The sequence below is a fragment of the Megalopta genalis genome, chromosome 3 (assembly GCF_051020955.1).
Source record: "Megalopta genalis isolate 19385.01 chromosome 3, iyMegGena1_principal, whole genome shotgun sequence".
Classification (NCBI taxonomy): domain Eukaryota; kingdom Metazoa; phylum Arthropoda; class Insecta; order Hymenoptera; family Halictidae; genus Megalopta; species Megalopta genalis.
Genome location: NC_135015.1, coordinates 20,072,844 through 20,085,599, shown reverse-complemented (window position 1 = coordinate 20,085,599; position 12,756 = coordinate 20,072,844). Strand labels below are relative to the sequence as shown.

The 12,756-nt window shown below is 38.4% G+C and overlaps 2 protein-coding genes across 2 annotated transcripts; one reads left to right on the top strand and one right to left on the bottom strand.

Moving 5' to 3' along the window:
- Positions 1-1,323: 1,323 nt before the first annotated feature.
- LOC117224990 (putative salivary secreted peptide) lies at positions 1,324-2,147 on the bottom strand. Its single transcript, XM_033478252.2, has one exon. It carries the CDS (start codon positions 1,934-1,936, stop codon positions 1,532-1,534), a length of 405 nt encoding a protein of 134 aa, XP_033334143.2. The 5' UTR covers positions 1,937-2,147; the 3' UTR covers positions 1,324-1,531.
- Positions 2,148-11,699: 9,552 nt separating this feature from the next.
- Positions 11,700-12,342, top strand: LOC117224991 (putative salivary secreted peptide). Its single transcript, XM_033478253.2, has one exon. The coding sequence runs from the start codon at positions 11,776-11,778 to the stop codon at positions 12,169-12,171; it is 396 nt and encodes a 131-aa protein (XP_033334144.2). The 5' UTR covers positions 11,700-11,775; the 3' UTR covers positions 12,172-12,342.
- The last annotated feature ends 414 nt before the right edge of the window (positions 12,343-12,756 follow it).

The window sequence follows — 12,756 nt, the reverse complement described above, 5'->3', positions numbered from 1 at the left end:
TAGGTTGAAAATACGCGTGGTTCTCGATGTAAATTGAAATACGTAGTTCTTAATTTCAATTAAAATACGTAGCACTGAATTGAATTGAAACTGCGGTTCTCGATTGTGCTTCTCTTAAATGCTCGTTCCACGACTCTCCTCGTTAGCCACGCTGTTCGATGCTTCATCGTTCTAAATAATGTTCCGAATTGTGAACGAGACAATTTTGGTTTCTTCGCGTGGCATCGTTCGCTTTCGTTACTCGACCCAGATAGCATGAAGAAACAAACGTTGACTCGATGCGAAAGAAAATGCATGATATTCGTATTCAGTAGATCGTGCAGGAAATGTTCGTCGCGAGCCTAACTCGTTGTTCTGGCGCAAGCGGTGGATGTAAAATTCATTCCAGTTTAAACGGTGTACGAATACTTTGCACACCGACTGTACTAATTACTAGAGCGCAGTAGCATTATTAGGAATACAAAGCGCATTTGAAATGCAATGTATTGGGTCTCGATTCATTAGTTCGTGCGTTTTTCATTTCGCTGGCATAATTGGCTCGAGTCGGTCTCAGGTTGACGAGCACAAAATGTGTGCTTAAGTTGGGAAGAGTTGTTTTTTTTTTTTGAAAACTATGCAGCGTCGACTTGACAAGAATTAATCACTTTGCTATATTGTTACACCACTATACTGAGTTATATTATATTATTTTATATTATATTGTTATGCTATATTATGTTATATTGCTATACTATATTATGTTATATTATTATACTACATTATGTTATATTATTGTATTATTTGATATTATATTGTTATACTATATTATGTTATATTATGATACTATATTATATTATATTATTATACTATATTATGTTATATTATTATACTATATTATATTATATTATTATTACTATATTATACTACATTATTATACTGTATTATTTTATATTATTAAACTATATTATGTTATATTATTATACTATTTTATATTATATTATTATACTATATAATACGGTATAATAATGTAGTATAATATAGTATAATAATATAATATAAAATAGTATAATAATATAACATAATATAGTTTAATAATATAAAATAATACAGTATAATAATGTAGTATAATTATTTAACCACTTTACTATACCATACTCCACAAATTATTCCACTTCACGTGGAATATTCGTTCTTGTTAACTCGACACTTATTCCCGACGGTTATTAAGAAGGACGAAGGGGTCGAGAGAAATGCAATTAAAAGCTACAGCGAAGCAATCTTATATTAAGGAGAGATCTAGAGAGTTTGCGTCGCCTGTGGATCAAAGAAACAACGGAAAAAACGTTCTGCAACGATCTCAAGCTTTTATTGTCTTCACATAATCGGCGTTAGAGAGTGTGTCCTCGGATTCGAGCGTATCGAATGCGGATAAACAGCAACAAATACATCGAAATAAACATCGTTTTCGTTAAACAATTTTTTTACAAGTTAGGTGTACAGAGTTGAACGTTTGCTCTGCCGGGCATCATCGTCGTCGGATGCCTCGGTCGTTTCAACGGCCGTAAAGCTCGACGACGAAGTTGATCCCGTGACCCCTCTGGCTCTTGAACTTGAGGGTGACGCTGTTCTGTCCGGGTCCGCCGCTGATCAGGGAGACGTACGCGCCGTTGCCGTTGGTTTTCTGATCAAGAGCCTGCACGAAGGTGATCTTCTCCCACGGCGAGGTGGTGTTGAACGTCTTCGTTTTGCTCTTCACCTGCAGCCAGCTGCTGTCCACGATGATATTCTCGCGGTAGATCAGCTTGTCGCCGGCCACCCTGTAGCCGACGTAAAAGTGGTGCGATTTGTTCCCGTCCTTGTTCGCGTAGCTCTCGATGCCCGGGGCCGAAGCGACCTCGGTGGCGATCACGGCGACCAGTGCTATCGCCAAGCACACGAACAGCCTCTTAGCAGACATCGCGAGCTTTCTTTTCCGTCGTACTTTCTCGCGAACTGTATGTATATATATAGGAATCACGGTTTCCCCTGGCGATCGGTTTATGACACGAAACTTGTTGCTCCGTTCGTTATATAGCCGCGACGCGTCGTCTTATCAGCGCGTCTTATCGCCGCTTGTTTCTCACGATTCGCTTGTCCTGGAAAGATTCGGTGGCGGAGAGCTTGAGTAATCGAGTGCTTTCGTAACGAGAGAAAATTCGAAGCGCAGCTAGCGCGTGCTAATTAGAACCGTTCGCGATCCACTGACTGAGTCATCCGCAGAAATGAATTAGGTACAGGTACGTTGTTATCGCTATCGGGGAGCAAACGTTTTTATCGCGCGGCCGACGTGCGTGCGATAGAATTTTTATCGAGCAATTTTCGCGCGATGCGAACCGATTTGTATTGCGATCGCCGAGCGTAATTGAAACCATTTGCACTCGAGTGGTGACTCTGGGGCACCGTTAACACATTGTTACACAGCATGTTCCAAGATAATTTTTATACTAACGAAGTGTTTACATTTAAGAAATTGTTAACAGCGTAACCGTTGCACAAGTCACCGCAGGACTCAATTTCGTATGCATGAAACGCGCTTTGTTACGTAAAATGGAAATACTGTATGTCAGAAAAATTATTTTAGGTTTACGGTTGGAATAGCCCTCGAGTGCGAAGGGTTAATTTTGGCACTTCGGACGATGACGTGGAATCACGGATCTACGCGCGCGCGCGGATCTTATCGCGTGTTTTTCTATTTTCTTTCGTTTTTCCCTCGGAAAGCATTAACGGTGACCTAAACGCGACTAGTGTAATATCTCTCGGCCGCCCACCCGGGGACATGGTAACGTGGCTCTCGAAGGTCCGTTTAGGGTCGCGGCTTTCAACGGATCCGAGATAAAGCGGGACCGCCTGTTATATTTTACGAAATCTCTCGTGTTTTATAATTCCTTGAACATTTTTATACGCTGTAAACGCGCTTGTCCGCCGATAGCGTTTCCGAAAATTTACGGCACTCGGGGAGGGTTGCACGCGACGCTGTGAAATGGCAGGTCCTTTAATGGCCGGCCACGACGGCATGATATAGCGAGATATATCGGCGCTATACGTCCCACGTTCAAGCAGTCTATGTAAATATTTTGTATTAAAGTTGTAAATTCGTAATTATCGTCGTCATCTGGTCTTTCGAAGTTATGTACTGCCCCTAGTTTTCAACCCCTTACGACAAATTAGTTATTCGGTTACGCCGCCGTTATATTATAAATCATGGTCTACACGCCTATCTATCCTTCGTATTTTCCCGATAACTATTTCTCGCGATACCTTACAGAGAAGGATCCGTTCGCGTTAATCGATCCGGTTATCGAGAATTTTCGCTTGTATCGTGAAATCTAATCTAGATAAAACGTTGAATCGACGAATAATGGAATCATTTATTCCACTTGTCTCTTCTCGATCGTAACGTTACCGCGAATTCACCGTGTTATCTTAACAATAAATTCGGCCGGCAAGCGATACACGTGTCAGTAAACAATACGCGTGTCAGCGTGTAATTGTACTTATTGTTTCTCACGGCATGGAAAATGCGACGATAGTAATGCGAATATATGTATATATCATTTATTATATATTTATTATTATATTATATTATATTATTATTATACTATAGTATATTATTTATTATTATATTATATACTATATTTATTTACCATTTATTACAGATTATTGATTGCGATTATATATATATATATTTATTCGCATTATTATCGTTGCATCATATATATATATATATATATATATATATATATATATATATATATATATATATATATATATTAATTGTGATTATTATATATATAATAATCACAATTAGTAATATATAATAAATGATGATATAATATATATTATTATTATTTATTATTATATATATATCACATATATTATTAATATTATAATATATAATTGATATATTGTAATAATATTATATATTATTACATATATATAATAATCACAATTAATATAGTATTATAATAATATAATATTATAATATATTATAATATAATATAAATTATATCATCATTTATTATATATCATTTATTATTGATTTATTATTATTATGTATATCACATATAATTAATACTGTAATAATATAATAATATAATAATATAATATATTATTATGTATATATTCACCACAATCAATAATATACAATAATAATCTGTTTTCGCGAGCGATGCTCGAGATTCGTGGCGGCATTCGTCGACCGTTCCGGTGAAAAACGTCCTTGACACGGTTCCGTCGACACGGGGGGATCATGCGCGAGCAACTCGTGGTTGCCATAACCGATATTCGGTTCGCCGGGTGTATTTAGCAATCGACTAAATGATCCCGGGGAATCTGCTCGCCCCGACGCGGGGAGCTAAGTGCATATACGCACGAGGTAACGCGTCGGATGCTCGCACGGGTTAACAAGCATCTGGGCAAACAACCTGCGACGACCTTGACAAAGTAGCCGCCCGCCGTTGGCAATCGGTGCGGCGGCGGCGGCGAGCTTGCGGCGATGCGGGACGTCGAATTCACAGTCACGCGATCGGCTTCAGCGAGCGCTAAGCAAACAGGAAGATGATTCACGGGCGGAACAGCTGTGCCGTCGGGTTCGCGGAACGGGTCGATCGCGATCGCGTATCGTTCGAATTAACGATCACGCTCGAATCGAGATTGCAGCGATAACAAGAACCGCTCGCACGCTCGCTCGATTTTCGCGAGTTTCTTCGAGGAGCCGCGCGCGCCCGTTATCAGCGGAACGTTGACGTCGACGGCCGCGTCGGCGGACGCGCGATGCAAACTATTTACGTTACTCCCGCGGCAATTTCGATGCGCATAAGTTAAACTGTTCGATCATACGTTACGCGGATGCTTTCAGAGGCTCCGTGTATCGAGAGCTTGCGCGCACCAGATCGGGGTTACGGTGTGTACGCGCGCGCGCGCGTGTGTGTGCTTGTGTACGCGACGGAACAGTGTACACACGGCAGGATGCGGAGCATTCGATGGAGTCGGGTCGCCCGTGAATTATAGAGAATGTCGTCTATTATGGGATCCGGGGCCGAACACTTTACACACGGTCTACCAGCGATGATCGTTGTTTCCAGCTGCAAAGTCGTTCGTTTGTACAGGGTGTTTCGTAATTATGTCGGCGGAGAAATGAGCACGAGGTTATTTCGAGTAACTTTTTCCTTAGCGGAAATGCGATCCGAGGCTTCGTTTGCGAGTTATCAGCGAAAAACGGTGGCCAATGAGAGGCGAGCTCGGCTGGCGCGAGCCGGTCGACGGCGGCTCGGTGGCCAGTGAGAGGCGAGCTCGGCCGGCGCGAGGCGATCGAAGGCGGCGCCTAGCGCTGGGCGAGCTTGACTCTCATTGGTCAGTGTTTTTCGTTGATAACTCGCAAACGAAGCCGCGGATTTCATTTTCGCTAAGGAAAAAGTTACTTGAAAACACCTCGGGAATCACACCTTTGCGGCTGATAACGTAGTCATAGGACTCCCTTCTATTATTTAACCCTAGACAAGTAGAAACGTTGCTGTGAATAAAAATGGAGAGATGTTCGATTCAGCGGCGACTGTTTATTGTTAAAAATTGTTACAAATTTGGTGAAAGTTGTACAGAAGAAAATTTCGTACAGGCAGAGAAAACTGTTTATCGAACGTACGAATGAAAAGATTAATGAATAAAGATGAAGAAAGTGGTTCACTTGCAGTTAAAGTTAGTAAACAACGTCATCGTGGTGTTCGTTCGTGCTTAACGTAATTATGGAACACCCTGTAGACAGAGAGACTAAGAAACTAGCTCGTGGTGGGACAAATGGGCTAATATAGATGTAAAAAAAAGTCACGTGAGGAAATCGATGTGTCTTCTGTTTGTTCATGTGCCAGAATGTTCAACGGGACCAATAATATCCAAAAGAATGTACGGCGACGCCCGTTAATATTCGGACACTTTTTAAAACGCGACAACTTTTTAAAAACTGGACCGAACGATTTGATTTTTTTTTTATTCGACGATAGAGGGACTAGTATACTAGACAATGATTAAGCTACTTTGTTACAATTTTGCTATTATCCGAAAGACTCTCGTTTTTCAACTTTTTTATTATTCATAACGAAAATGTAAAAAAATGCGTTTCGCAGATCTCGGTAAGTTGAAGATTTCCTCGAAATCGGTTAACGCGAGGACAAGTTACAAGCGTCGAGAGATCACTGTGCGAAATAAAAATTGTCCGCGTCGATTGCAAGACGTTGAAGCCAAGTAATAAATAACTTTAAATTAAACCGAAGTTGTAATTAACGCAACAACGTTTTTCTAGTTTCCTCGAATTTTTGTTCACTGTTCCATGCTTCGTCGATACATTGTTCCCATAAATGCATAAAATCCGCGATCTAGTCACGGATTGGAAGTTGTACGAGAACAACCGGTAATTGTTTTTCCACTTTCCTGTTCGACTTTGTTTTCTCAGTTACGGCGAGTTTCTTTTTTAACGTGCACGCGTTCACAACAACTCGTCCGAGCTCGAAAACAAAGTCGAATAGGACGTACGTTTACAGGAACTTTTTCTAGTGTTTTCCTGTCTAGAATCTATCCCTGAAGTGGTTCCCACGTTCTACCGGACAGCCTGCATATTAATTTTATTTGTACATATTTTTTATAGCCTGCATATATTCTATATTTTGCAAATGTTATGCAGGAACAGTAAGAAACGTTTGGTAATACAAATTTTGGTTCCAATTTTCGCAATTAAACAATTTTGTTCGCGATTACAATCGACAGGAAAGTCAGCACAAACAACGTTACTGCTGCGTTTAATAATACAAATTTTAATACAATGTTCGTCGTTCAATAATATAAATTTTAATAATGCTAAATGAAATAAGTTCTTCTTTTAATTTTCGCAATTAAGCAATCTTATCCATGATTACAATCGACAGGAAACGAAAGTTTAAAGTCTCTAGTTTAGGTCAACCATGTACAAATTAACAAAAATAGCGTTATTGTTGACTAGAATATTTTTAAAATACAAATATTGGTTCCAATTTTCGCAATTAAACAATTTTGTTCGCGATTACAATCGACAGGAAATTTAGCATAAACAACGTTACTGCTGCGTTTAATAATACAAATTTTAATACAATGTTCGTCGTTTAATAATATAAATTGTAATAATGCTAAATGATATAAGTTCTTCTTTTAATTTTCGCAATTAAGCAATCTTGTCCATGATTACAATCGACAGGAAACGAAAGTTTGAAGTCTCTAGTTTAGGTCAACCATGTGCAAATTAATAAAAATAGCGTTATTGTTGACTAGAATATTTTTATAATACAAATCTTGGTTCCAATTTTCGCAATTAAACAATTTTGCTCGCGATTACAATCGACAGGAAAGTCAGCACAAACAACGTTACTGCTGCGTTTAATAATACAAATTTTAATACAATGTTCGTCGTTCAATAATATAAATTTCAATAATGCTAAATGATATAAGTTCCTCTTTTAATTTTCGCAATTAAGCAATCTTATCCATGATTACAATCGACAGGAAACGAAAGTTTAAAGTCTCTAGTTTAGGTCAACCATGTGCAAATTAATAAAAATAGCGTTATTGTTGACTAGAATATTTTTATAATACAAATCTTGGTTCCAATTTTCGCAATTAAACAATTTTGCTCGCGATTACAATCGACAGGAAAGTCAGCATAAACAACGTTACTGCTGCGTTTAATAATACAAATTTTAATACAATGTTCGTCGTTCAATAATATAAATTTTAATAATGCTAAATGATATAAGTTCTTCTTTTAATTTTCGCAATTATGCAATCTTGTCCATGATTACAATCGACAGGAAACGAAAGTTTCAAGTTTCTAGCTTAGGTCAACCATGTACAAATTAACATAAACAGCGTTATTGTTTACTAGAATATTTTTCCATCAAGTATTCTCCGATTGTCCACCTGTGCGGCTGGCTCGTCGCCGTTCCGCCTCCAGCGGTGCGCAGGAAATACGCGATCTTACTTACGTTGGCCGCGATAAAAATGTTTGCTCTCCATAGCGAGAACATTTGTGTACCTAATTACTGTACCGCGGTTCTTTATATGAAGCAAAAATCGTTCGCTTCGACAGCAAGACGCTGGAACTTAACAAACGCTTACAGCAATGTCTCTCTAATTAACGCTCGGATTGTCCACAAAAATGAACAATTTGAGAAGAGGAGATACTATTGGGTTGGCAACTAAGTAATTACCGATTTGTTCAATGAAATAAAAAATTTCTGTTTACTTGGAACGAAGTTTAATCTGTAATGTATTTTCCATTTTGTTCGATGACCTTTTGCCATCTCTCTGACAACTTGAAAATTCCACGCTCGTAGAAAGTCTGATCCTTATCGGCCAAAAACTGAGTTAAGCGAGATTTTACAACGTCGTCGTCGTTAAAAGTTTTACCACGAAGGGAGTTGTCCAGGGATCGAAATAAGTGGTAATCCGATGGTGCGAGATCAGGGCTATATGGCGGGTGTAACATCAATTCCCAACCAATATCCATCAATTTTTGCCGAGTGGACAAAGACGCGTGCGGCCTAGCATTGTCCTGCTGGAAAATGACACCTTTACGATCGACCAATTCTGGTCGCTTTTCCTTGACTGCTGCATTCAATTTGTCCAGTTGCTAACATTCACGGATAATAAAAAATAACATAATAATAATAATTTTATAATATAACATTTACGGATATCATAAAAATGGGAGTGAGAGACATCTATAACTGAAATCGGCAATTACTTAGTTGCCAACCCGATATTATTCGAGCCTTGCGGTTCGTTTTTATAGTTACGAATTGCCAACAACTATAAAAAAACGAGCTACAAGGCTCGAATAATCCTATCTCCTGTTCCCAAATTGTCCATTTTTGTGGACAATCCGAGCGTCAGTTAGGGAGACATTACTGTATTTCCTTTCTGAATACATTTCACGCGTTTTTCACCGTTTCCGATATCGTCTGCTCGTCGTTGTCGTAACTTTTTATCTTCAATTTTAAATCCTAATTTTTTATCTTTATTTCTTAATCACTCCCGACGATGACTCGGACTTTGGAGAACGGTAGCAATTTCCCGAACAAGCGGAATCCTCTTCTCGTGGAATCTCTATCGATAGCTTCTTCTTAATCGTGAGCGCTGTCATCTCGTCGATAAAACGTTTCTTGTTGTAATTCGTAAACAAAAGCATTCCGCAAAAAAGTTGGATGGCAATGGTTTTGAGAACGTTCCACTTATCTCGCACGATAATCAATCGATGTTGTTGGCACTCGAGCCGGTGGAGGTCTTCATCTTCCGTCACGCGTTCCCGGAATAAATCTTTCCAGGTACAGTGGCCCGCAAAAGTGTGTTCGTACACCTGTTAAAATGCTATTTCGAAACTGAACCAGATGAATTGAATTTCTTTTTCAGATGATAGAAGGATCAGTTCCACTACACGACGACCGAAGTGCTTTTTTTTCTTTTTAATTTTGCTGTTACTTGGAACGACGAAAAAAAGATAAAAATCTCTCGCTTTTTATCTCTTTTACATGAGTCTGTAAAATTTAATATACGTTTTTAATGAATTTAAAAAAATGTCTTTCGTAGATCTAGGTAATTTATATGCACGTTGAAAATTTTATCGAGATCGGTTCACGTTGTTACCAGTTATAATAAATTGAAGATCGCAAAAATCGCAGTTTTATCACGATTTTGACCAAAAAAAAGAACTGTAACCAATCTTTTTAAAATCCTTCGACGCCTGCAGCTGGGTTAACCGATTTCGATGAAATTTTCAACACGCATACAGGTCACCGAGATCTACGAAATGCATTTTTTAGATTTTTCTATATAGAAAATCGGATAGAAAATATTAAAAAGGGAGAGATTTTTATTTTTTCGTCGTTCCAAGTAATAGCAAAATTAAAAAAGAAAAGAAGCATTTCGGTGATCGTCTAGAAGACTAGGCCTTCTGTCATCTAAAAAAGATTCAAGTCGTTCGGTTCAGTTTTGAAATAGTTATTGCATTTTAACTTTCATGAAAGAGCTATTGCATTTTAACTTTCACGAAACAGTTATCGCATTTCAACTTCGATGAAATAGTTATTGTATTTTTTCTTTTCACTCCAAGTAATGGCAAAATAAAAAAAAAGCTTTTTAGCCACCGTCCAGTAAACTAGTCCCTCTATCGTCTGAAAAAATTCGTCATTCGGTTCAGTTTTGAAATAGTTATTGCATTTTAACTTCTATGAAACAGTTATCGCATTTCAACTTCCATGAAATAGTTATTGTATTTTTTCTTTTCACTCCAAGTATGGCAAAATAAAAAAAGGTTTTTTAGCCACCGTTTACTAGACTAGTCCCTCTATCATATAAAAAAGATTCAAGTCATTCGGTTCAGTTTTGAAATAGTTATTGCATTTTAACTTCCACGAAACAGCTATCGCATTTCAACTTCCATGAAATAGTTGTTGCATTTTTTCTTTTCACTCCAAGTAATGGCAAAATAAAAAAATGGCTTTCTAGCCACCGTTTACTAGACTAGTTCCTCTATCATCTAAAACAAATTCAAGTTGTTTAGTTCAGTTTTGAAATAGTTATTGCATTTTAACTTCCACGAAACAGCTATTGCATTTCAACTTCCATGAAATAGTTGTTGCATTTTTTCTTTTCACTCCAAGTAATGGCAAAATAAAAAAAAGGCTTTCTAGCCACCGTTTACTAGACTAGTTCCTCTATCATCTAAAACAAATTCAAGTTGTTTAGTTCAGTTTTGAAATAGTTATTGAATTTTAACTTCCACGAAACAGCTATTGCATTTCAATTTCGATGAAATAGTTATTGCATTTTTTCTTTTCACTCCAAGTATGGCATAATAAAAAAATGGCTTTCTAGCCACCGTTTACTAGACTAGTTCCTCTATCATCTAAAACAAATTCAAGTTATTTAGTTCAGTTTTGAAATAGTTATTGCATTTTAACTTCCACGAAACAGCTATTGCATTTCAACTTCCATGAAATAGTTATTGCATTTTTTCTTTTCACTCCAAGTAATGGCAAAATAAAAAAAAGGCTTTCTAGCCACCGTTTACTAGACCAGTCCCTCTATCATCTAAAACAGATTCAAGTCATTTAGTTCAGTTTTGAAATATTAGGTCTACCGGAAAGTTCTGTCCGTTTGAGAAACGAAAGGAAATAATGCGATTTTTCATAAATTTAGTAATATTTATTCTACAATATAATTTCCGTCATTACTTATGACCTCTTGCCAGCGTGATGGTAATTTGTGAGCAACATTTTTATATATGTCTCAAATGAATACGTGCATATCTATCGAAATTTGCAGTGACAATATCGGACAGAACTTTCTGGTAGACCTAATAATGATCGCATTTTAACTTCCACGAAACAGCTATTGCATTTCAACTTCCATGAAATAGTTATCGCATTTCTCCCTTTCACTCCAATGACAAAAATAGCTTCTTAGCCGCCGTTTACTAGACTAGTCCCACAATCATCCAAAGAAGATTCAACTCATCCGATCCAGTTTCGAAAAAAGTTATTGCGTTACAAACGATGTACGAACACTTTTCTGTGCCGCCTGTAGATCATTGCAAACAGACCGCGATAAGCGACCCGATAAGGCGACCGTATAGAGCCTATATAAGGGACGGTGCAGCGGACGCCGCATCAGAAGCCGACGAGAATCGCGATTCCTTCAGTTCGCGAGAAGTACAAGAGAGAGAGAGAAAAGTTCGCCATGTCTGCTCAGAAGCTGGTTGCGTGCCTGGCGATTGCTCTGATCGCCGTGATCGCCACCGAGGTCACCTCGGACCCGAATTACAACTACTACGCCAGCAATAACAAGTCGTACAACTTGTCCATCGGGTACAGACAGCCCGGCGACAAGCTGATGCTCCGCGAAAATGTCGTCGTGTCGAGCAGCTGGATGCAAGTCAAAACTGTCACGAAGAAGTTCAACGTGTCGCAATGGTACAGGATCACTTTGGTCGAGGCTATCGATCAGAAGACGAACGGGAACGGTGCTCGCCCATCCCTGATCGCCGGCGGACCCGGTTACAGCAACGTCACCCTCAAGTTCACCAGCCAGAGGGGCCACGGGATCAACTTCGTGGTCAACGTGTACGCGCGTTAATGTGACGATCAATCGCGCCGCCGACGACGCGGACAACGTTCCTGTAGAAGGATCTTCGTTTCACGAAAGTATTCAACGATCCGACTATTTACGTCTCTCCGAGACGCGTTATCATATGGTTGCGCGCTCTAGTACGAATTATGCGAACGGAATAAAAATACCTTGACACCATTGCGTCGCTGTGATTTCTTTGTACGCCTTTCGTTTTCCCTAACGTGTCGCGAATACATAGTTTGTTTAACCCATTCGCTGTCATTCGAGTTGTTTCCTTCATTGCTAAGATTTTTTAAAATATATTTTACTTGTTATTTATATTTGTTTGGAAAACGCAGTTACATATTTCTTTTTTTAAATGGCATTCTTGTTATATTTGACCTTCTTAGTTGAATTAGTGTCTATGATCATCCGAAAAAATAAAGCTTTAGATTAATGAAATTGTTTTGAAATAAATAAGTGAAACTGCATTTGTAACTCAACTTCAACGATGTTGGATTGAAATAAAAATCAATTTATAAATAAAGAATTTTGTATTTATATATTGCGCGAAGAAATTGGACAAATTTGATCGACCGTAACTACGCGAGA

What these genes read in the sequence shown, in the direction of transcription:
- LOC117224990 (XM_033478252.2), bottom strand. Translation starts at nt 1,936, where the DNA reads ATGTCTGCTAAGAGGCTGTTCGTGTGCTTGGCGATAGCACTGGTCGCC.
- LOC117224991 (XM_033478253.2), top strand. Translation starts at nt 11,776, where the DNA reads ATGTCTGCTCAGAAGCTGGTTGCGTGCCTGGCGATTGCTCTGATCGCC.